The sequence below is a fragment of the Patagioenas fasciata genome, chromosome 21, assembly GCF_037038585.1.
Source record: "Patagioenas fasciata isolate bPatFas1 chromosome 21, bPatFas1.hap1, whole genome shotgun sequence".
Classification (NCBI taxonomy): domain Eukaryota; kingdom Metazoa; phylum Chordata; class Aves; order Columbiformes; family Columbidae; genus Patagioenas; species Patagioenas fasciata.
In genome coordinates, this window is record NC_092540.1 from 4,821,981 (window position 1) to 4,846,702 (window position 24,722).

At 50.8% G+C, this 24,722-nt stretch overlaps 1 protein-coding gene across 21 annotated transcripts in view; it reads right to left on the reverse strand.

Annotated features, from left to right (window-relative positions):
• The window catches only part of NFASC (neurofascin), an 88,864-nt gene that overhangs the window by 50,757 nt on the left and 13,385 nt on the right, over positions 1-24,722 (reverse strand). For 15 of the 21 annotated variants that reach the window (XR_010652697.2, XM_071817900.1, XM_065854775.2 and 12 more), the window contains exons 2-6: positions 3,526-3,701; positions 2,037-2,054; positions 1,102-1,207; positions 707-903; positions 225-347 (exon numbers count right to left, since the gene is read on the reverse strand). Coding sequence is in view for 20 of the 21 variants with exons in the window: in XM_071817900.1 (XP_071674001.1) it covers positions 225-347; positions 707-903; positions 1,102-1,207; positions 2,037-2,054; positions 3,526-3,619 (538 nt within the window). In the remaining variant the exon portion in view is untranslated. Of the gene's footprint in view, positions 1-224; positions 348-706; positions 904-1,101; positions 1,208-2,036; positions 2,055-3,525; positions 3,702-15,335; positions 15,354-22,632; positions 22,723-24,722 lie in introns of those variants that run through there. The other 6 variants (XM_065854781.2, XM_065854783.2, XM_071817905.1 and 3 more) reach the window with 5 other exon arrangements.

Below are 24,722 nucleotides of genomic sequence, written 5' to 3' on the forward strand. Positions count from 1 at the left end.
GTCATGGCAGGGGGGGCACTGGGGGCGCTGGGAAGGTCCCTTCAACCCAAACTATTCCATGATTCTATGATCCTCCCATGGGTGGCTGCACAAAGGAGAAACCACGGACCCAAGCCCCGTATGGATGCCTCCAAGCTCTGGATTAGTGACCCTAAACACAGCTATTTTAACTAAACACTGTAGGTGATGGAAAGGCTGCCCACAGGGCTCAAGGTGGGACTCACAGCTGCTCATCCAGAAGATGACGGGAGACGGCAGGCCGGGCGGGGGGTTGCATTGCAGGCTGAGCGGGGCACCTTCATCCACCTCGATCACATCCACCTTCTCCTTGGGCCACAGGGGAGACTCTACCAGAAGTAAAGACACCACGTGAGGAAGGCAGGGCAGCAACTTCGCAGATCTCTTCCCGCTGGACCTGGCCTGATTTCAATGGAGCGGCCTCAATGCCAACTTCATTTCTACCCGTGCAAGACTCCTTTAAATCTCTACTGAGTATTTCCCTGTTAGCTACAGCCACAACCCCTACACCTTCATCTTGGTCCCGTGGCTGGATACATCCCAACACAGGCAACAGATGAAGCCAGCTGAGATGTTTGAGCACTAGATATACTCCATGTCTCTTCTACAAAATCTCACATGATGCAAATAGTCCCTGTTCCTGTTGGGGCAACCGGCTGCTTGCTCTGTGCCGCTGCTGGTAACTCACTAGAAACCTGGAGGTGGATTTTGCTGGAGAGAGCGGTGCCGTAGTCGTTCCGGGCAAAGCACTGGTACTCGCCCTCGTAGTCCTCTGGCCGCCCCCCACTGTGGAAGTCGATGACCAGCGTCCCCGACCGCCGCCGCATGGACACCTTGGGGTCCTTCGCCACGTTGAAGAACTTCCCGTTGCGTGTCCAGGAAAATCTACAAGTGTGGGGAAGAGGTGGGTTTTGTAACCACGGACCATATTTACCCGGTGAGATCCTTACCTGTGCTGTGCAAGCCAACAGCTGGATTAGCTGGTGGTGTCAGTGGCACAGCTGGACTGGAGGGGGGCTCCTCCAGAGCTGGCTCTGATGCCCAGCAGAGCTTCAGCGGGACACGGGCTGTAGATGCACTTACGTGGGAACGGGGTTCCCTTTGGCTTCACATTCAATGAAGATGTCATCCCTTGGGTCCACGATGTAGTCCTTCACGGACTGCTTGGTGATTGTGGGGGGCTGAGGCACTGCAAAGCAAACCAAAAGCCGTGAGGTGGGTCATGCAAAGCAGGTGAATCCCCTCTGCTATCCTGCAGCAGATGCTGATGGGACTTCAGCTTCTTCCCCAGGCTGGATGTGCAATTTGTGGTTTAAAACCCTTCAACACCTGAGCATTTTGGGGGTGTACTACCCCTCACTGGTGCTGTTCAGATTCTCTTTTGGTATCAAGAAACCCGTTTCTTGCTCTGTACCTTGGTCTCATTAAGAAATTTTACAGTTACATCTTCCTGCCATCTCAGGTCATCAGAATCAGACTGCAAGGCGTCCTGGTTGTACAACCCAACGAGAGGGGCTGCAGCTGGGAGAGGCAGCCCGAGAGCCACTGCGAGGTGTTTACAGCTACTCCCTGGGCAAGAAAGAGACTCAAAACCTCCCAGGTTCACCCCAAAGGATCACAGCGCTGGCGTTCAGAAGGGCGATACTGCAAATGTGTCAGTACATGGAGCTGAGCTTGGCACAGGCGGTCATGCAAGGCAGCGGAGCCTGCTCTCCTCTCCTCTGAGATGTGGCATTAGCAATAACCTCCACAGAACCAATATTTGCATCGCAAAGACGCTGTCTGGTTGCTAGACCTGCTCCAGGGAAAGCAGCAGAGCCTGAGCGTTCCTCCCATGCTTTTCCATGCAGAAGTGGCTCTGGCCAGCCCTGCCATGGGAATGGGCAACGCACCCACGGCCACTGCGTGTCAAACAACAGCTGGCACCGTCCCCCGGCTCGGGACGGCCACCTCGTGCCCTGTTTTGGCCACACAGAAGGGATGGACATGTACACACAGAGAGCGAGGGGAACACTTACATTCACTCTGAATATTTGCTGTTATTCCCAAAGTGCAGGCATAATGAAAAAAACAAGGAAAAAAAGGTTAATCGAAGAACAAACCTACATACATCACGTGCACAAACATATCTGTTAAGAAAGCAAGGCCTGAAGGAATCGCTGAGTTGTCTGCATCGAGTAAAATTGCTGGGAACAGGAGTGTGTGGTAGAGCTGGCTCCAGGGGAACAGATATTCTCATCCATAATCATCTGGAGTGGAGCAGGGCAGGAATTCAGGAATTCTCCTTTCCTAGTAACATGAGTGTTTATTCCCCTCTGCAAATCAATTCCTACAAGGAATTCTCCTTTCCTAGTAACATGAGTGTTTATTCCCCTCTGCAAATCAATTCCTACAAGGAATTCTCCTTTCCTAGTAACATGAGTGTTTGTTCCCCTCTGCAAATCAGAGCTTCCTTACCCTTTCTCCTCAGTGACTTCCAAACTTCAGCCAAAAGCCGCTGCCTCCCACGTTTCCACCCTCCCCTGAGCCAGGGGTCAGCCGAGGTACCGCGGCTGCAGCCAGCGCTCCCGGGACTCCGCAGAGCAACGACCCGCGGGGCAGAAATCTCTGCCATCAAGAGCAACCCTGACACCCCAGCCTGAATTCAGACCCTAGCAAAAAGCTCTGCTTTTTCTACTAATGCACTGCTCGCTGGAGGATTCCTGCACGCTGCGCTGTCGGGAGAGATTCCCTGCAGCGACAGGCTGATTGTTATTAACAGCTGCTATGGGAGGAAGCTGGGACACAAAGAAATTATGAAACTGGTTTCCAGTGCAGCGGCTGAGCAGGTCTTGGTACAAACCCCCGTCTCAAGTGCCTTCGAACAAGTCACCGTTTCCCATGCACCAGCCTGAAGATGCCGATTCAGCAGAAACATCAGCCCGTGTCCCCCTTCTTCCTCACTCCATATCCCCCAGATCTTGAGCTTCTGGATAAAATGTAACTCCTGTCTCATAATTAACCAAAAAGTTGAGAGAAAGAGAGAGAGAAAAACCACCTTGCTCTGCAGGACCTGCCCAGGTCCCCACTGCCCTTGGGATGCAGCAGCATCCTCAGAGCAGCATTTGCTGGATAAGACTCACCATGAGCTCATGCCCTCCACAAAATATCATCCCAAAGCCTGTCTGTGGCCTGGAGGAACACCAGAAGTCCTGGGATGCTCCACTTAAATCAACAGGCTGAAGACTTCCTAGGACCTGATTTCTTCACTAGCTTGGCTCAGGTGCTCTGTCCCATTTTGGTACATGGTTTTGAGCCCTTTGCTCAGCTTCTGAGATACATTGCTTAAACCAGAGAGTGACTTAGGTGGCTTTCTGGAGCATGTGTGGTTTAAGAAGAAAAATAGCCCAAAACAAACAACAGCAAAAACTTTAGGCTGGACTAGGGAAGCCACCTGGGCCATGCACATCTTCACTCCACCTCCTTGACCATTTCAGCAGGAGCTGACGGGGGTAAACCATCACTTACAATCCAGAGGGACTTCGATGGTGCCGACGAGGTGATGAAGGTACAGAACAAACGCTATTCCTGCGCAGGTGAGCTGGTGTCTTTGCATGACCATTTTGGACGCCTGGGCAGCGTTAGGACCTCGGTTGTGTCCCCCGGGGCGAGTGGACCAGCGACACGTGCAGATGGATCCTCAGCTGCAAAACAAACACAAACCCAGCGTTCACGGAGCCCTTTACAGCTCCATTTCCATCATCCGCCTTTTGGCAACTGTGGAGAGGATGTATTTCTGATCCAAAAATATTTGTGTGGAAGGACAGGGGTGTGAATAGGGCCAGAAACAGTTTCCAGACTCTGGTGCCCCAGGTACGAGCCTGTGGTCACTGTCCTCCCAACCCCTGGGTTGTTCTGCTGGCAGAAAATCAGCTTAATTTGCACAGAAAGCCTGGAGAGGCCTCTTGGATAGAAGGAGGAGGAAGGAGGAGGAGGAAGGAGGAGGAGGAAGGAGGAAGGAGGAAGGAGGAAGGAGGAAGGAGGAAGGAGGAAGGAGGAAGGAGGAAGGAGGAAGGAGGAAGGAGGAAGGAGGAAGGAGGAAGGAGGAAGGAGGAAGGAGGAAGGAGGAAGGAGGAAGGAGAAGGAGGAAGGAGGAAGGAAGGAAGGACCATGTTCTTCCTAGGACTGATGGAAAGTTACTCAGAGTAAGTCGATACAAAAGCGGCAAACAGTCCCTATAGGATAGAAAGAAAATAAAGAATATCAACTCCCTCTTGCAGGGCACATTGCTGGGCTCCTAAAGGCACGATCCAAACCTCCTGGTTGGTCATCATTTGCATTTTCTACACACATACCTTTTATTTTGCTGTTAATAAATCCATAGACTAAATAGAAATTAAAACAAGAGCGAGAAGGAAGATAAATTATCCCGCCTGTGCAATAAAAGTCCCCTTCAAAAAGCTGCCGTGGCACAGAGGTTGTGTTGGAGCTGAGTTACAATTCACTGTAATAGAGTTATAAAAAGGGCATCGATTGTACAGACAGCTCTCTTGGCTAAGAACAAAAATAACGCCAGGGCAGCGAGGAGTGGAAAATCCCCAAGCCTTGCTTGTCGAGGTGGGATGTGGCCAGGCTGGGGAGCAGCGCGGAGAAGCCATTTGGCAAGCAAGGAGAGCCCTGTCTTCATGAAATATAGATAACCACCTGCAGCTTTGGATGCTGCTGCCCCTTCAGCTGTTCCCGAACCTGGTACAGAGCAAGGGACAGAGAGGGGGACCCAGCACAACAGACTAAACCCGGTGAGCTGTGGGTACTGCAGGGAACCAGTGGGGAGCAGATGTCTCAGAAGATAATAAAGCAGCCCTGCGCACGGCCCAGGAAGCTCCCCTGAACCCCAGACAGGATCAAACCCAGCGCAAGGCAACTTGTAAGGAGATTTTTCCCTGTTATCCTTATGGGGAAGATATGCCGAATGGTTTCTCCATCCAGCCCTAGTGCAATTGGGGTCTCCCGGTCCTTGCTCTTGGGCTGAAGCCCAAAGGAACTCGCCGTCCCAGCGTGTCCCAGTTACACCAGATGACAGATGAAGGAACTTGGAGGGGAGCGTTGCTTTGATCTTTTTTTGCTCGTTCTAAGGATTTTCCAATCCAGCTGTTACAATAAAAATAGTTGAGTGACAGAATAATTATAGGATTGGGTCAGCAATTAAAGTCATGTCCAGGACTTCTGCAGTCCTGTGATCAGGTCATGCTGAACAAAGCTTTTCGAATTACTTCTTTAGTTTTCTGTCTAAGGAAAGATATAATTTTGATCTGTAGCCTTCATTTTTTTAAAGTGGTTCATTTCTTCAGTTCCAGCTTGAAATGACTAATGGACTGGCTGGTTTTATGCCTTTCTGTTCCTAAGCACGAGTCTGACTTATGAACCAAATCAGCTGATACTGCAACCGGAGATTGAGCAAGGCTGAGATTTCTGGTGTCCTTTCTGTGCTCGTGCCCTGATGCTTGACATCACCATCATAAAACACTTTAAGCCCCTCTTGTAGCATGGGAGGGAAGGTGAAAGGTAGCATGTATTTAAATAGCACACATCCCTACATGCTGCTTAGAGCCTGGAAAGCAAAGAATATGTTGTTTTCTTTAGTTAGTGCAAGAGAAATGGCTGTGACACGAAGGAGTAGGGTCCTGGCACAGATGCTTAGGAGATAACATGCATATGTAGGTGATTTTGCTTTAAATGGGAATTCAGAAAGGCCTGAGCCCAAACACTGATAAGCGCAGGAGGCATCTAATTGATGCAAAAGATCATATCCTCCCTGTGGCCACAGGCATGGGGGCTAGAAAAGCAAGGGCTGTGCATAGCAGGAAGAGATACATTTGCAGATAACTTGAGCTGCAAAAGGGAGCAGCAGGAACATGGTGGTTTTGGACTGAAAATGTGGGCAGAGTGATGTGGCAATGACCTGGGCGCTTCCAGCACCCGTGGACCGGCCAGGGAGGATGGCACGGGCAACCGCACGTCCACGGAGAGTGGCAAATAATAGAATCCACGATGGAGCACAGAGAAAATGCATCCCCGTCTTCAGAAGACCCAATGCTGGGGCTGCTCCAGGGCCCTTTTGTCTCGGGGGGGATGTGGGTGCGACTTTCCGCGCGTCAGGAACAATCCGCCACCGTGCTTGCGCGTGTAGGTGGCTCCCGGGGACGGGCAGTGCCGCGAGCCCCCGGCCGCGCACAACACAGCCCACATTGTCACGGCTGCTCCTCGCCCGAGGACAGGGACATGTCCCCAGCACAGGGAGCTGGAGCTGTGGTAGGGGCACAAACGTGCTCATCTGGGGATGCTGAGAGTGGTGACGCTGCCTGATGTCTTCAGTCTGACACCCACTTGACCCAAAACGGCCCCTGCAAAGGGGCAGATGAGAACCGTTCTTCCCAGATCATTGCTTAATTGTTGCTCCTGCTCTCATTGTGCAACGCAGAAAAGATTTCATTCCTGCCCAAAGAACAGAACAAGCCCTTCAACCTCATTTCTGCAGCCTCCTCCTGGGGTGGGCAGAACCTCCTGGGGATGCTCATGAAGCCTCTGAGCTGGCTGGACCCAGAACTGACCTGAAATCTGGGCCTGTAACGTTCAGTAAAATGACAAAACAGGCTAAAATCTCACGCAAATAGTTGTGAGATTGTGATGCCATCAAGCAGGAATTTGGCTACTTACATATATTTCTCATCCAGCATTGAGCCTGCACCCAAGCACCAGCAAAGCCACGTCCCTACTCCGCTATCTTCCAGCTACAGGCAAGACACAGCTATGAGATGGACTTGGATGCCTTTTTACCCAAATACTTAACCCAAAGTTTAGACGTGGTTTTCAGACTCATCAGTGCTTTCCACGTCCCCGATGACCTGTTGCAACATCAGTTCTCACAAGCTGTTAGTAAGGGTTGAGAAATACATCCCAGACCGTGGCCCAGACCTCCCTCAAGATGCATCAGATGCTTTTATAAATATATTTTTCTCCAGACAAAAGCATTAGCATCCCCAGGATATAACCTTTAAAACTAGGGACTGCTCCTCTTGGCAAAATCCAACCAAATATCCATACAGCACAGGGCACGTGTGAAATCGAGATGTGGATGTGTAACCTTAACTCTGCACACTTCAGAGCCTCCCTCCTCTCTCTGAACAGGCACTGGAGGGGAAACAAATCAATGCAAGAAAGACAAAAAAGGGATGGACACCTGGGAATGATGGAGACACCCACGATGGGGCTGGCACTGCCTCCTGGCTTCGCAGCTCCTTGGGGACACCGAGCCAGCACCGCGGGCTGGGGACCAGCCTGGCAGAGCTGCAAACCTTCACAGCCAGAGAGGAAAACTTGGATTCTCCATTTCTCCATGCACAAGTGGATTTAACACATACATTGCTTCCTCCCTGCCTTGAGACGGGGGAAATCTCTCTCTCCCACAGATGGTGGAGAGCTGCGCTAGTGAATCCTTGCATCCCAGCCCCAGAGCATCCCTGCATCCCCCCAGTGAGCCAGAGCTCCCATCTGCTCGGCACCAACAAGTTTCCAGTTGGCTTCGATTGGCAGGGCCAGGAGGGGGAATTTGCCCATCGCAGGCTCCCCCCACCTGCAGAAAGCGGCAGGATGATGCTGCTGACGTGCTCCGCTCATTAGCAGAACATGAACCATACGCAACGTATGGTTCTCCCGCTGAGCTCCAGGCTCCCACTTCGCAGCTCCACAGCTTTGCTGGAGGGTAAATGATATGTCAAAATATCTCCTCTGGCTGCAGAAATGCAGCTGTCAGTGAGAACCCACTCCAGGCCAAGGCAGCAGAAGCCAGGACGCCAATATCCCCCAGGATGGCTTGGCCAAAACTTGGCTCTTTGTCATAATTCCCTAATGTCCCACTGCCCTTTCACAGAATCACAGAATGGACTGGGTTGGAAAAGACCTCAGAGGTCATCCAGTCCAACCCTTGGTCCAACTCCAGTCCATTGACCAGATCATGGCACTAAGTGCCATGGCCAATCTCAGTTTAAAAACCTCCAGGGCCGGTGAGCCCAGCACCTCCCTGGGCAGCCATTCCAATGCTGACCACTCTCTCTGCACAGAATTGCTTTCTCATCTCCAGCCTCAATTTCCCCTGGCAGAGTTGAAGCCCATGCCCCCTTGTCCTATTGCTGAGTGCCTGGGAGAAGAGCCCAATCCCCCCTGGCTAGAACTGCCCTTCAGGTCGTTCTAGAGAGTGCTGAGCTCACCTCTAAGCCTCCTCTGCTCCAGACTGAACAAGCCCAGCTCCCTCAGCCTCTCCCCATAGGGCTTGTGTTCAAGCCCCTTCCCCAGTCTTGTTGCTCTTTGTCCCACCCCAGGGACACTGAGCAGATCCCCAGGACTTCCCCACATGCACAAATCACGCTGGGGAAGGGCTGAAACTCATTTCCTTCTCAACAGCTTAATGAAATGACACCTTCTGGAATATCGATGGAAACAAATCCCTTCCCTGCAGCCCTACGCCTGTAAAATGACCGCAGGCATGAACTCCCCGACACAGATGGGGGGATGCAGAGCAGACCTAGAAATGGTAAGCAAGGGGAATCTCTGGTTGAAGTTAAATAAAATTAAATAATTCCACAATGAAGAACTGGTTTTAATCAGCTCATTAGGTCCAGCAGGATGCTTTCAGTAGCAATTAGGCATTTATCCTTATTTACGGTTGTAAGAGGAACAGTAAAACTCTAGCAGCTAGTGTTCCCAAGAAGATTCCTATGGCACCATTTAATGCATTTCAGACGCTTAATTAATACTGATTAAATAGCACAGAGCAACATTTCCACAAAGAGAAAACCCTTTTGGTTTCAGATAATGAAAAACATTGATTTAGAGGGGAAATATGTCATTCCCTAACAGTGACTAAAGGCTTCATTTCGCTCCTGCTCCGTTCAGGTTCTCTATGGGCTCCCCCCATAAACATATCAGATGAGTTTCTGAGTTGGTGACTTCCAGGCCATCAGTCTACACCTCCTCTTTGTTTAGCAGCGATGGAACCTTCTGCCACACGCAGATGGACACATCCACACACTTTTTGGTGTCCTTGGTTGTACGCAGACACACACCGGTCAATGCGCAGCTGCATCCCTACAAGATGCATAAGAAGCCATTCAAAGCAAATGTTGCCTTACAGCACAGAAGTCAGTGGAAAGAAGGAAAGAAGCTATCATGAACAGGCAAAGAAACGATCGTGAAGACGGCAAGACGTGATGATTTGGCATTTCCATCCCGCAGGACAGCCGGCCGTGCGTGGGGAGGGCAGCAGCTCCCACTTGGGAGAGAGAAGCGCTTTGTGGCTGTTCCTGAGCTTGGGTACAGCTTTCACAATTGTTCTGGGAAACAACTGTCAGAGCAAACACCAGCAAATTCAGTCGCATCTCCTCCCCCTTACAAAATCAGCACACCCATCCTAGCAGCAATTAATGCTTCAGACCCATGTACCCTCTAGCACAGGCAAGAAGGAAAGTCAGGCTCATCACGGGAAATAGGTCTTAGGCTAAAATTATTGATGGCCTAGTGTCTATCAACAATCATTTTCTATACCCACTGTAGCCCCAAAGTGTCCCCAAATGCATCTTTGCTCCTGTCCTCTGAATAAAATGACATTTCTCAAGAGACGACCTGCAGCAGAGCTTTGCAGAGACGAGCACTTTCAACACCTTCGCTGCCAACCCTCCATAAAAACTCCAGGCAGACCGATTTGTTGGGGATAACTGTTCATACACTCCCCCCGCTGCATTTGCAGCACATCTTTAAGAAAGACATCATTAGGGAACACCCGCCCAGGCCGTTTCCCACAGCCCCTGGTTTCTTGTCTCACTCCTCCACGGGATTTTTGCCGTCTGCTGCATTTTCCTTTCACTCCCTGTACGTCTCCCGCCTTGCACGTGGGTGAGTCTTCAATCCCGAGCCCTGCAGGCTGGATGCATTTTAAAAGAATCAAGAAAACATAAAAGCATTGAGACAAAGCGCCGTGGTGTCGCCAGGAACGAGGATGCCTTCCCAAAGTGTGACTTTAGGCACGTGCCAGGAGGAGCTGCAGAGCATCAATTGACCCTGCACAGGGCACAACATGGGAAATGGGAATGAATCCATCCAGCCCCTGAGCTTTAGAGCTGATGTCGGCAGTAAGGAGATTTATATTTTAGCTTTCTTAGCTACCAACCAGCCAGTGCTCACCCAACATTCCCCCCGCAGCATCCTCGAGTCAGCACCAGCTGCACCCAGGCTTCCATTTCAGAACTATTTGACAAAAATGCAAGAGGAAAGGGATCATTGCACTCGCCGTTCAGAGCCCTGGCTGCGTTTTGCAGCGTTTGAGCGCAGACAGCGGTTCCGTTTCCAGGAGGTAACTCACACCCACGTGTCATTACCAAGAGCACTGATAACTCCGAGGATGGACTTGTAATGTATAGCGGTCGCATCTCAGCACTACATAAATGTGAATTAATTTATTAGCCTGTCCTTCTGGTAATGTAAGGAAATACTGTCATTCTATTACACAGAGGGACTCTAGTCCGGGGGGTTAAGTGTTACCCCAAGGTCAGAGGAAAGATGTGACATGTGTGGGAAATGAGCCGAGATCACCAGAGCACTCAATTTAATCAGAAAATACCATTTAACCTTTACAAACCGGTCACAGTCGGAGGGAAAAAAGTAAACCCATGAAACTTTCCCTAGACGAAGAGGATGTGGCCGTCGCCAGCCGGCACATCACCCGGTGCCGCGGCCCCGCGGCAGCTGGGAATTGGCCCCGCGACAGCTGATCCGGCGGCTGCTGGGACCCGCGGGGCACCGGGTCACACCGGCCCCGCTAATCAGCTTCCCACCCTCCCGGGGAGCCGCTTGCTTCCGCGTCTTTTCCTTTCATTAGCAAGAGTGAGAAGCAAGTAAGGGGAAGACAAAAATCATTGGAGTTGTCCCTGGTGGAAAACAAAGGGGCTCCAGAGCATCGTTTGGGCACAGGCTGCATCTTGGGCAGCCATTGTGGGGGGGCATGATGGGATATTTAAGGAATATGACGTGGGTTACAAGCTAATAGGAAAAAGCAGTCAATTTTCCTTGTTTTGGGGGAAAATATTTAGCAACTCTCCTTATATTGCAAACTATTTGGAAGAATACACAGTCATTTATTCAATTAGGGTGTCACTCTGTTTAGGAGAATGGGAACTGGTGTGAAAAATACAGATTAGAGATCAAGACCATATAGGATGCCCCCAGGTTCTTGGTTCTCTGCCCTCACAGCAAAGCTCCTTTCCAGGCCACCCATCCCACGCTGCTCAGGGAACGCAACACAAATGTCTGTGCCCGCGGTGTCCCCCAGCCACCCCTCGCAGGGATGGCAGCATCTGGCCCCTGGTGATTAGCCAACTGTTAATCACGCAGAGCGATGGCTATAAACAGCAAGCGGAGGACAGTTTGTACAGCTCTGGAAAAGCCGCCTTTCCCCTTCTGGCTCTCGAGTCTGCTCAGCAGAGTCCAGACCACAGCGCGGGTTGATCCCCAGCATCCCTGAGAGCTGCTCTGGCCCTGCCCAGAGCCAATATCCCCAATTCTCTGGTTCCAATGGCTCACAGGTGACGCTGGGGACAAGGATGAGCTGGGGGAGCAGTGCGGAGGATGCACGGGGGGACCCAGGAGAGCCCCAGTCCTGCCTGCACCTCTGCATACAGAGACTGCTCATTCCGTGGGTTTTTCTTTCTAAGCAATTCACCAAGATTTTTTATGTAGTGGATGGAAAACAATTGCATTAGTACAGACTAGCCTTGATTTTACTAAGCTGAACACTCCATCCATCAGGGAAATGCAGTTATTTCAGCAGCACAGCCAGAAGAAAGGTAAATACTTCTGGGTTTTAGGGTTGCAAAGCAGAAGTACGCGCTCTAGGGCAGCCATCCTAAAGCTGAGCAGGCAGCAAGGCCAGGCTGGGGGCAAAGCCAGGCCCTGCCAGACCCACTCGCAGTCGCGGGTGATGCTGAGGGTGCATTGAATGGGTGCAATTATTCAAGTGCTGAACATTCCCCGTTGGAAATTATAGTATTCAAAAGTGAAGGATTCAAGCCTAAAAGCTTTAATTTCCATGAGGTGCTGTAAGCCCAGAATTAAAGCTGGGACAAGAGCTACCAGCAGGAGCAAGGAGGGTTTTCCCCGCAAGAACAGGAGGCAGAAATGGCACCAAGGGCTGCGACCATAATGGGCGGCATCACGGGGCAAATCCTTCTGTGCCTCCTCCGAGGGCTCGGGGAACAAAGCGGGACTGTGCGGCCGCCCACCTGCACAGGAATGAACCCTTCGAGAAGCTGGAAATGCCACGTCCCCAGCAGGAACACAACACAGCCTGGGCTGGTGGGGATGCTGATGTCCGTGGGGACCCCCCTGCTGCAGCCCCACGGGTGTTTCCCTGGGCTCAGCTCCTCCTTTGCAGCCTCCCCCATCCTTTTGGCCGCTTTTAGCACCGCTCCCAACCCATTCCCTTCAACCATCACCCCCCCAGCAGGTCCCCAGCCGCTGTCTGTAACCGGATCAAACACACAGGTGTCACCGACAAGGCAAGAACACGCCTGCCGATGATTAATCCTGTAAGTGAGCTGTATTTACAGACAGCAGCTCTTCCCCAGAGCCCTCACCCTGTTGTATCCCCTTACAGCGAACGGTGATCAGACACCGCATCCTCCATCCACCACCCTTGGGCCTCCAGGACCACATCCTCACCCTGGGTACCAGTGCAAACCCAAAGATAAATCTCCCAAAAAACGCATCACTGGAGGTAATTAAGCTGCTTTGCTCTTCCCAGATGCCGTCTTGCAGCGCATCTGGTTCCCACGTTCTGCAAAACGCCTTTGACATTTAATTTCGAACCCCGGGCGCTTCGGCGGTGGTGATGGAGCAAAGCAGCAGCAAATCTGACATTTCATCCCTGAGCTGTTTGAGGTACAACCTTTAGATGAGACTACGAGCACAGGACAGTTTGGAGAAACGGGAGGGGAATCGAAGAAGATGGGGCAACTCTTTAAAATCTTCTATAAAAGTGGAAACAAATCTGGAAGTCCCTGTCTCTGCAGCACTGGATTTGCTTTTGCAAAAGTGCTGTGTAACAGGTTTTCCTTGCCCTGTGCACACTCAGATCCTAATTACACGTGGGGAATCGTGGGGAGATCATTACCTCTCCTCTACACTCCCTTAACGAGCCACATTACTACAGTCTAATTGATGGCTGGGAAGTCTGATTTTCAATGAGTGCCCACCTGCCATAGCTTCCCAAAATATTATACCAGACTATTCTACATTCACCAAGCATGTCTTGTAGTGATTTTCCAAAAAGGTCTAAGCAAGTCTCACAAATCCACATTTTCAGCTAGTTTTCCATAGGAAAAACCCTCCCCACACTGCCTGGCTTTCACTGGTCACATTTTTAAGTAGCTTTTTCCCCCAATATGAGCAGCTGGTGATCCAAAGTCGATAGTCCATGTGTCTCCAACCACCCCCATGCAACATTTCAGCGGTCCCATCCTGTCCTTGGATGTGAATATCGACAGCGCTCAGCGACAGACGGCACGGCACGTTTGAGCCCAGCAGAGCAGGAATGCTGTGAAATCACACGTTATTTATTACGCTGAGCTCAAAACCAGAAGGGAAACACCATTCTCCAGCATTTCTCAGCGATGCCTTCACAACTTTGCCGGCACATTTTCACGTTACACTGCATAAAATTCCCACCCTTTACAACACGGTCATTAATATTGTCGGCACAGTCGCTCCATCTGCCTTTTGAGCCCCCTCCAAACCAGTAATAAGTTAATTGGTAGAAGCATTTGGCTTCGACATAATGAAGCTGGCACTGAAGCAGCTTTTAACCTTCAGGACTGAGTACAGCACGCAGGATAGGGATTACCGGCTGTGTTTAAATCAAAAAATTATTTAAGGAAGGCCAGTGGTACCTGGAGTGGGTTAGAAGGGGGTGGTCAGTAGGTCAGAGAGGTTCTCCTGCCCCTCTGCTCTGCCCTGGGGAGACCACACCTGGAACATTGTGTCCAGTTGTGGCCCCTCAGTTCCAGAAGGACAGGGAACTGCTGGAGAGAGTCCAGCGCAGCCACCAAGATGCTGAAGGGAGTGGAGCATCTCCCGTGTGAGGAAAGGCTGAGGGAGCTGGGGCTCTGGAGCTGGAGAAGAGGAGACTGAGGGGGGACTCATTCATGGGGATCAGTATGGAAAGGGGCAGTGTCAGGAGGATGGAGCCAGGCTCTTCTGGGTGACAACCAGTGACAGGACAAGGGGCAATGGGTGCAAACTGGAACACAGGAGGTTCCACTTAAATTTGAGAAGAAACTTGTTCCTGGTGAGGGTGGCAGAGCCTGGCCCAGGCTGCCCAGGGAGGTTGTGGAGTCTCCTTCTCTGCAGACATTCAAACCCGCCTGGACACCTTCCTGTGGAACCTCAGCTGGGTGTTCCTGCTCCATGGGGGGATTGCACTGGATGAGCTTTACAGGTCCCTTCCAACCCCTGACATTTTGTGTTTCTGTGATTCTGTGAATCATTTTGGTTGGAAAAGACCTTTAAGACCACCGAGTCCAACCCACCACTGTCCTGGGCAGCCTGCTCAATGCCCAACAGCCCTTCGGGGAAGAAATTGTTCCTAATATCCAATCTGAACCTCCCTTGGTGCAACTCGAGGCTATTTCCTCTCATCCTATCACTTGCTACACTGCAAGATATAAAACCAGCATCCTACAAATCCTTGCAAATACAAATCTCTCACTGACAAGCCTGGAAGCAGGGGAAAACTTCACTACATAAATAATGGACTTAAAACTAAAGCAGAAAACAAAGGAAAGGAAAAGGTCAATATTTAACTAGCCCACTGTCTCCCACCTCATCTAAAATTAACCCAGCCAAGCTCTGCATCACGGGGGTGAACAGCTGCAAACGCTAAATCCAAAATATTATCCTAACAGCTATTAAAACATTATAGTTGACAAGAAACAAGGGGTCAGGAGAAGGGATTTGGAATCGAGGGCTCACTCAGCAATTTTCTAGAGCTCTGCATGGCAAAGTTGAAGGTGAAACCTGGTTTTGGTTTTCTAGTAAAAGACTTCAATGCATTTCCCCCTCCAGTACTTGGGGAGGGGAGAAATGATCCCAATGAGTAAGGAGGGAGCTCAGCACCGCGCAGCCAAAGCATCCCAGGACCTGGCCAAAAATACAACAGAACCAAAATAACCACAACCAAACTGAAACAAAACAAACAGAAATCCCACCAAAATACCCCACAAAAACAAACCCACAAGACGGTTTCCAAGCTCCTTCTCTTGATCACCCCAGGACAGAAACGCGGAGCGTGTTCCACGTTGGCTGAAGTGATGCAGAAAGTAGTAAATGTTCTTCGTGTGGTTTTGGAAAGAGTTTCTCTCTTGTTTTTGATTCCTAGCACAGCTTGCTGCCTTCTTCCAAGCAACGTTATTCTCACACTGAAGGAGCTGTGCGAGCTGGGGTTTTATGCAGCGGCTTTACGAGTGGAATGGAACCCAAAGGAAAGCTCCACGCTAACTTTGCTTTAAAAATTAGGCTAAGCTTGAATGTCTTAACCCAAATGAACACCAAGAACCACGTGGAGCTGGATCGCTGCAAAGGGAAAAGAATATATGCAATACACTGATGTCAAAACTCATGGTAGTGAAGGTTGGTTTCTTCCATGCTACCATAGTTATGCACTAATCCCATCAAGAGTTAACGGCACTGAAGAACCTAACCCATTTAGACATTTCCCCGCTTTATGACTTTGTTAGTAGTGTTGATAAGGCAAGCATACGCTTCAAAGATAGCTACATTAAAAAATCATCTCTCCCCAGAGAGATTTTCACAGCTCATTTATTAAACCCCCTCAAAGAACAGAGGGGGAAAGCCGGCTTCGATTGTTTTTAAGCCATAATAAGCGATGAGAGAGTTTGGTTTTGCCTTCCAGCCTCTCTGCTGGTTCTGTTCCTAACGAGCTGCACTTCAGGGCAATGCACTTATCCCATGAGCAGCTTTACTTCCAAACCAGCGTGAACAAAAGGGGTAGCGAGCCACAAGTCCCACCATTTCTAGGCTGACCCTGTATCCCCCCAGCTGCATCTTTATATCTGATTCAACCCAACTCCTGGCTCATGAGTTACGCTCTTATTTAAGGATGCGATTTTCACGCTCATTTGCACGCAAGCCCGTGCTCAGTAATACAAAATGGTGAAGCAACATCGAAGAGAAGCTGCTAAATTGATGTACACTGTGATTAAATTACAGAAGACATACCCATCATTAACCAATTGGCATGATCAACGCTTTCTGACCACCTGCAAAATGAGGGGATGTTTTTCAAGCTTTAGATCCTTCTGCACGACAAGAGGGAGGCAGAATATTAAATAATACATTGCTTAGAAGCAGAGTGCTTAGTTTATATTTAATAATTACTAGATGTATTGTAGGTAAGAAACTAAACAATTAGAACATCAATTATTTCCTAGTACAGATGTACTGTATGTCAAAATTTCTAAAAATTGTAATTAATATGCAATAATTGTGTCAATATAAGCAATGCAAGAGCGTCCAGTCATTGGAGCACTTATGGAGGATGATCCCCAGAGCTCCCCCGCGCTATAAAATAAAGATAATGCTTAACAATATAACTGATTCTGCTGTTTCATTTCTTAGTTTCAACATCAGAAGGTAACAAGGGGCTTGGTCCTGAGCAGGACCGCTTGTTTTTTCTTGCCTGAACGTATATAAAGGCAGCATCAGCATCTTCCAGGTGCCCTGGTCAGAGCGTTGCTGCCTGGCAAGTGCTACCAGCAGGGCTGGGAACTCAGCTCTGAGCGTTGGGCACCGGCGGAGAATAAAACACATTTGGAAAAACCCGATGGCAACGTTGCTTTTACAAACGCAGAGGAATTCAGTCCGTACCATTTCAGACATGGAAAGGTGCCCAAATTCTCCCCCCGAAAACCTCATCCCCCTCGCACTTGGCAAACGCTTCGCGAAGCAACTGGGGAAATCACAAGGCTGTCAGAACCCAGCCCATCGAAAGAGCTTGAGAAAGCCAGAAATGTATTTTCGCTGCTCATAAACCACTCTTTTTTATCATCGCACAACTACAAGCAGCTGTTTATTTTGCTGGTTAGCTCTTTTAAAGCATTCTCCCCAACGCATAATGAAAAGTGTCAGGCATTTTCCAGGAATTTCCAGAGCAGAGAAAGTTTGGCACTCTGCTATTTGAGAATCACTGAAAGGGGGCAATTAGCTTCAGAACAAACATCTATTCTGGGTGGCAACCTCAGGATCCTTCCCCTGGCATCCCAATAGGCAGCATGTGACAGCGGATGCCGAGCAGCCTCCCTCCTGCTCAAGCATGCATACAATTCCCATAATATCTGCCTCCCAGCCCCGCTCGGGGCTCAGAAAGCTGCTCAAAACCTGCAGGCATCTGTAACCCTTTGTATGCTTTGTGTATTTTGAGAAGGCGGCAGGGGAAGATGAGCAAAGCCCCATGCGAGGTGTAGTTGGATGCTCGCTGCCCGCTGCAGCAGGAATGGGGGTTCTCACCCTGAGTCTGCCCTACCACCGAGCAAGCGGGATCAAACACAGAGGTGGCCACGACTGTCATTTTGGGTGGAAAAGGGGAGGACAAACCCGCTGCAGAAGGACCAAGAGGCACAAGCGCATTGGGGAGGCAGCGCCGAGCGGAGCCGAACCGCCAGCGGCTCGGCAACCAGACAAAGAGGATTAAATGACCGAGGCATTAAATCAAATCAGCCCCTCATCCAGCCCAGCTAGGAGGTTTCCACTGTCAAAAATCTTGAGGAACGCAAGAGGGGTGGAGCTTTGAGTTTTGGAAAAATGAGGATTTCCATGAAGGAGGAACAAACCCTGCAGGAGCGAACCCTGCCTGGGAACACGTGGGTACGCACCCCAGATATTTAGGCTTTAGGGTGTCGCTGAATCGCACCCCCAGATCAGAGCAGGATGGTTTGGAGCTACAGACACAGCGGGGCCCACATCCCCATCCGAGCCCTTTTCGGGGGTCATGAACCCCCAGAGCTCTCCCCGGCCGCATCCCCCGGGAGCGCAGCCCTGGCGCGTGGCCATAGCAACCGGAGTGCATGCGCAGAAACACCCGCCCGGGCGAGAAAAGGGGGGGAATTCGCTTCCCACCTCAAAAATTATTCATGAGAAATTAGTGAGAGCTACAGCGAGCCCTCTGAAGCGTGTTCCCCAGCAGCCCTGCCCGGGAGCAGGCGGGCAGAGCACCTTCTTCTCCATTCCCCTTGCCAAAAGGTTGTTAATTTTATATTTAAAAATAGGGCCCTTTCTTGCCATGTCAGCTCTGAAGCATCAGTTTGAGTGCCTTTTATATTTTGGTGGTTGTTCTTCATTAGAAGAAAAACCTTCTTGCAGGGAATCTCTGAGCCATTGGCCACCCCACTGCTGCTTTCACACCCCACTGCTGCTTTCATACCCCTTCTCCTACCCCACTAGTTCAGCTCCCATTGCAGCCTAAGCCCCAGCAGAGATTTCTGACCTCACTGCGATTCTATTTTTTAATGTTAAGTTTATTTTGTTGTTATTCCCAATGCCAAACCTTGATTTTGCACCAAAATGTAACTTGAGGCTGGGCACAGAGCCTGGCAAGGATGCTGCGGTGCTGTGGGGAGACAACCAGCCCTTTCCCAGCCCTTTTCCTGCTTATTTTCATCTCAGCCCCCTTCCTGCACCCCCGTGCAGACCATCCAGCGAGGGACAGAGAAATCCAGTTACTCACTGCAGCAAATAAACTGACCTGGACAAGAAAATACCCACTTGGAATATATAATACGTTGATTCGATTTAAAGGACCGTGTTCTGCCACAATGATGTGACGGTCGGGAAACCAGAAACCTCCTCACCGCTCCCACCCCACCAGAGCTCAATAAGCGTTTCCCACTGGGAACTGCAGCCGGTTCCCCCTGTAGCTCTGGGAATTCTTCTTCCTTTCCCTCCAGAGCACAAACTGCCCAGGGCCACCCGCTACACCCCCAGGAGCCTTTACCCATCCAACCACCTCATTGCAACCATTTTATGCTAATTATTTGCTATACAGTTCTATGCAAATTCTTCCTACAGAGAGGGAGATGCATGGAAATGTATTTGCCATACCCTGAGCGCTGGCAGCACAATCAGCTCCTTGCATCAGCTTCTCTCCCCTGGTCCCACTGTTAATATAAAGCCCTCCTGCCGGTTCATTGCTGGGTGCAGGGGATCTTGCCATGCGTTACGCCCTTTTTTTCCCAATTCCCAGCAAATTTGCTGCTAGATATTACAGGGTGACTAATGGTTCTTGTTGCATCTCCACCACTCCAGCACAGCGTGGAGCCCGACGGGTGTAATTTTCACTTGCCTTTCAATACCGGGGCTGTACTGCACAATTATGGGGATGGAAGGAAAGATGCCAGGGCAACAGGAGGATGAACACAGAAGAATTGAGTTTATCCAGAGACTTCAGGTTTTTCTTGCCCGAATTCAGATGCTTTACAGGCAGGAGAGAAGCTGAGACTTGAGCTACATGCAGGGGAGAATGACCTGCAGGTAATTTTGGGTCCCTGAAAGAGAATCCCCCTAACAGATGTCTGCTGGAGCGTATTCTGGAAGCAAACACCGAAACGCTGTTGTTGCTATCAGGGTCTTGAGGATGGGTTTCCCAGTCAATCCTGTGAGAGGTTTTCACTTTAATCAGATCAAATGACAGCAACAGACAGGTACCACTGATGTATAGAACTCGACACAGCATCTCCAGAGCAACGCGGCTGCAATTACACCCAAACTATCCGACCATGCGGCCTGTGTCGAAACCTGGAGAGCTCAGAGAGCAGCTTTCCTCTGGAAAAAGAGCCTGGATTTGTGTGTGAGCCACTGCTGAGGGCAACGGAGATGCAATATTGTCCTTGTGCTGCACAGCTCACAATCCACCTGGGCGCATGGAGGAGAGCAGGGAGGCAGATTTCCAGGTCACCAGCTCCAACGTGCTGTTCTCATCCCTCCGAAGCACGAAGCCAGCCCAGCGGGCCGTGCTCTCCTCCGTGCACCGAGCTTTCCAGGGCCTGAGAGCCAAAGCATCTTAGTGCAAGGAAGGTTTGTGCAAAGCGGAACAAAGCCAGCCATTAAATAGTAATGAAAGTGCCCAGCACAGTTATTGGGAGGAAGATGACACTAATCACCTCCCCAAGGAGTTCAACTCCATCGTCTCCATCTCCTCCTACCCAGAGGCTGCAGGGTGCTTGAGCCTTCTGCCATCACCCTGGGGCTGCCTGCGATGTGCTCTGCTTGTTGTCTGCACCCTGGGGAGCACCTATAGGTGCTTTGGAATAACCTCCTTCCCACACCAGCTCGGACTCAAACAAACCCACAGTGCAAGGGGAGCTACAATCAGCTTACACCCAGATGACTGCAGAGCCACCAACTACTTTTGCAAGAAAAAGCTTATTAAGTAATCCCAGAAGTCAGGATAGCACTTTTACATCTTGCCCTAAAGCTCTTTGGATTAAAAGAGAAGCATCCTAATTAAATCAAAAGGTACATATGTTTCTGCTGAAGTCTGGTATTTACGCCACCGCCTCCCCCCTGCAGAAGAGCGGGCTGTTTCCACCTGAGCACAGCAATGGCGTTATTCAGTTATTCAGCTCCGTCTCGGTGACAAGCGGCCCCGAGAGCAGAAATTAAAGGGTTAGATGCATGTGTCATCCTTGCCTGACTCTGAAAAGGACAGAAAGCACGGAAGTCAAAAGACACACTGCGATAATAGAGATCAAAACCCAATTAACTTGCCCCGGGCAGCATCCAGCCGAGGAAAATGAGGCAATGGGAGAGCAAAGAGGGGGTCAGGGTGCAGGCAGGGTGGGCGTTCTCAGCTGCCAAAGCAGGACAGACACACACGGATGGAACTGGCACAGGGCTCAGCCCCAAGGTGACTCACACGGGGACACACGGGTCAGCCCTCAAGCAGGACACCGTACCAGACCTTCCTGCCCATCCTCCTGCAAACATCTCAGCATCCATGGCTTTCACAGAAAAACACTTCAATCGCCACCTCCTCACCAGTCACTGCCGGGGCAGAGAGCCGCCTACCTTTGCCTTTCCCATTTAAGACCCGGGTTTTTCCCCTCCAGAGCTCGGGTTAAGGTTTCTCTGTCTCCTCTCTCCCCAGCACCACGTGTGCCAGGGCGCCGGGGAGGATGCGCTCAGCCCCTGGCAGAGCTATAAGCCCCACGGCTCCAACATCCCTGGCCCTGGCATGGACCCAATCTGCCTGTGATGAGCCCAGAAATCACTGGGTTTCTGCCCAAGACCCTTTCCCTGTTCCCCCCCCACCCCCTGGCTGCCTTATCTCCAGCCCACCCATCCCCATGGGCCAGGGAAGGGGAGAAGGCACAATAACTGTTATTAATAACTCCAACTTTCTTCTCCCTTGCCTCCCTGCTCTTGTTGGATTTTCACTCATGAACAATGCAGGAGCTGTGGTTCAACACTGCCCACTCTGTCCCCACTCTGTTCAAGTGCCAGCCAGGGCCTGTCCCCGTGTCCTGGGTGCCAGCACCGCTGGTACGATGGGGTTTTGTTCCCAGATCCTTTTGTTCCAGCCCCACTGGCAGCAGCGGCCGGGGCAGCGAGACAGACCCGCACATCATGCGGCAAAGCTGAGAGCAGAGATCTCCCCGACAGACACTTCCTAGCCAGGATTTGTAAGTATTTCACCAGTGTTTCAGCACTATTTTCTCCTTCCCCAGCAGCAGCATTTCCATTTTACAGCTATGGAAACTGAGGCAATAAAGGTACAGAAGACTGAGGAGCATCGCAGGGAGCCGCATCTTCTACCACACTCATTCAAGCGACTTTCAGATTGCTTGGGTACCAACCCTGCTGGTACCAAACTGAGGTGCAAGAGAGTGATTTAACTAAAGCACATGCCCCTCTTTGACCTGTAGTCACAGCCCTGATATGCCCCAAACACAGACTCTGCCGAGAACGTTATTTATTGCAAGGTATAAGATGAAGCTTAAAAAGTGTGAACCCCCCCAGTTTAAGAAAAAGAAGCCAAAGAGGAGGCTGGTTGAGAGGACACACTTTGGACAGCATGGGCTTTCCTGCCCTTCTACCAACTGGGGTGGAAAACAATGAAAATCCTCTTTGAGCTCCCAGGTCCTGATCTTGTAATGCAAAAAGCACAAAGCGAGCTGCTGAACCAAGCTCCAGACATCTCTTAAGCCCTGCCCGCTCCCAAACACAACCTGTCCTTGAGCATCTGTGACCAGTGCAAGGTGTTCTGGTCTCCTGCATCATGCTGGGAGCACATGGCCAACCCCTTAGCCCCCCAAACACCCACCGGGCTGCAATCCATCCATCCATCCACCCATCCATCCATCCATCCATCCATCCATCCATCCATCCATCCTCTCCCACCGCAACGCTCTAACACCACCCGAGCAGGACCCAAAACGCGGCAGAGCGCAAGCAAACGCAGCCAAGCCACTGCCTGGTCCCAAACCCGCCTCGCTCCAGCCGTTGTGCTGAATCACTTACTGCATTGCCGGCACGGCTGGCGGGACCTGCCCGGAGCCCTGCGAGGCTCACGCCGGAGATGCAGCGCCAGCAGCATCAGCTGCGCATTTAACTCCCGGAGCACCGCGGCACACCAACGGCACGCGGAGCCAGGGAGGGGATAATTACCTCCCAGCAGGTTTCAGCAGAACCCAAACTGTATTTCCCTGCTTATAATTAACTGTGTCTCTTAACAGTTACACGCTTTTCTGCCAAGCAGGCTGCAGGTGCCGTGAAAGAAGCACTGTCCCTATGAGAGGGGCTGCTGGGGTGCACGGGGACCCAGGCATGGTGGGAAAAGGGGGGAACCACAGTGTGGGGGGAGGCAGATGTGTCTCAGCTCCTTCCCCCCGCGCCGGCAGCGTGGGTTGAACAGCCAGACGTGAACAGGTTTTCCTCCTCGTGTCCCCCGTGGTGCAGACAGGGTGACTCAGAGCACAGGGAGGGCAAGGCACAGGAAAATAGAGGGTGAGGAGAAGGGCAGAGGGGGGCAAAGAGCAGGGGGAGAAGGGAGCAAGGATGCTGGAGCTGGGGAACACAAGGTCGTTCGGATCTCTGCACTGAGAGCCAAAGGCTGCGGCAAACCCTGCACCAAGCGGGCGTTAGTTCCCATACGGATCCCCAGTCCCCGTTGCAGGGCGCTGCTCCTCCTCCCAGTAACACCAGTATGGATGCAGCGGCCAGCCCATCATCACACAGAGCCTTTAATAGGAAGGGAGAGCTCACTGGCACAGCATCGCTGGAGCTTCCCAGAGGACACGGGATGGGGTAGGCAGGACAGACTGCACAAGGACAGACAGACACAGGGATTTTCCCTTCTTGAACAGAGAAACGGGAGCTTTCTCTCCTCCTCAAACTGCTGCCCTGCTCCAAAGACAGCTTATCCCAGAGCTGCTCCGGGCTGAGACCTCCTCCGGGGTCACTCCAAGTGACTTGTCACTACCAGATCCATGAGAAGGATGGAAATTATTCCACATCCCAGCTCTGACATGAAAAGAGATCCCCAAAATGTGAATCTCAGACCCTTTTCAGTCTCACTCACCCCCGTGGTACATCCTGGTTTTCCCAGTAGCGAGACACAGCTTTTAAAGAACCAAACACAAACTATAGAAGAGAGGTGACTTAATTAAAAGCAATGGGCACACTCTGCAGATGTATCCCAGTTCCACTGGTAATTAGGAAACAGATGGGGGAAGGAGAGGAGAGAGAGAGAGAGGAATCTTTGTTAGGTTAATTGTTTGAAGTCACTAAATGAAATATAGGTGGCCTGATTTCCCTGGAGGATCATATACAAACTTCAGGATAGATTTTTGCTGAGAAGAAAAGCGGGAGTTTCCCAGTGAAGGACAGCAGAAGATTACGACTAATCAGGCAAGAACAGAAGTGATAAACTCAAGGAAAAAACAAAGCTCCCCTTTCGTCGCTTCAAATGAGGCCCCGACCAATCTGATCCACAACTTCATTATCATCTTATTAAAATGCTCTTTCCATTTCCCTGATTAAACGGGTGCGAGTAGCAAAGTGTTTGTGGTCTTAGCTGCCCTCCCAGGGGGTCCAAACCCTGGGGACAGTTCGGGTGACACCTTTTTGAGCAAGCTCTTCAATTCTCTTGCCTCCCCAAGGTGCCCTCGGAGGACACAGCTCAGATGTACCCAGAACCTGATATTTTGGAGCTAATACAGCAACATCTCCCTTGTTTTCTGGCTCCAGTCTCCCAAGTGTTTGATATTAATGTTATATGCCAAGGGGTATGTTCTTATCTCCATCAACAAGAGCACCCAATCCACCCCACACTGCTGCAAAACTTATCCTTTAGTAGCAATTATCGTTCTAATAACTTCAAACCTCAAACAGCTAATTTCAGCACAAGCACAATGAAACTTGGTCTCCACAAACCCCCCCAAATCCTTTCTCCCCCACAACAGGGCAGGGTAACCACCACAAACTGATCTCAGTTCAACTCTGCTCTCTGTATTTCTCATTAACCCAGAGTAACTGCCGAGATAATTACGCAGTCTGCCTTGCTGATCCGGATTATTGAGATGGGGCAATGCCTAATGGGCAAGCCAGCA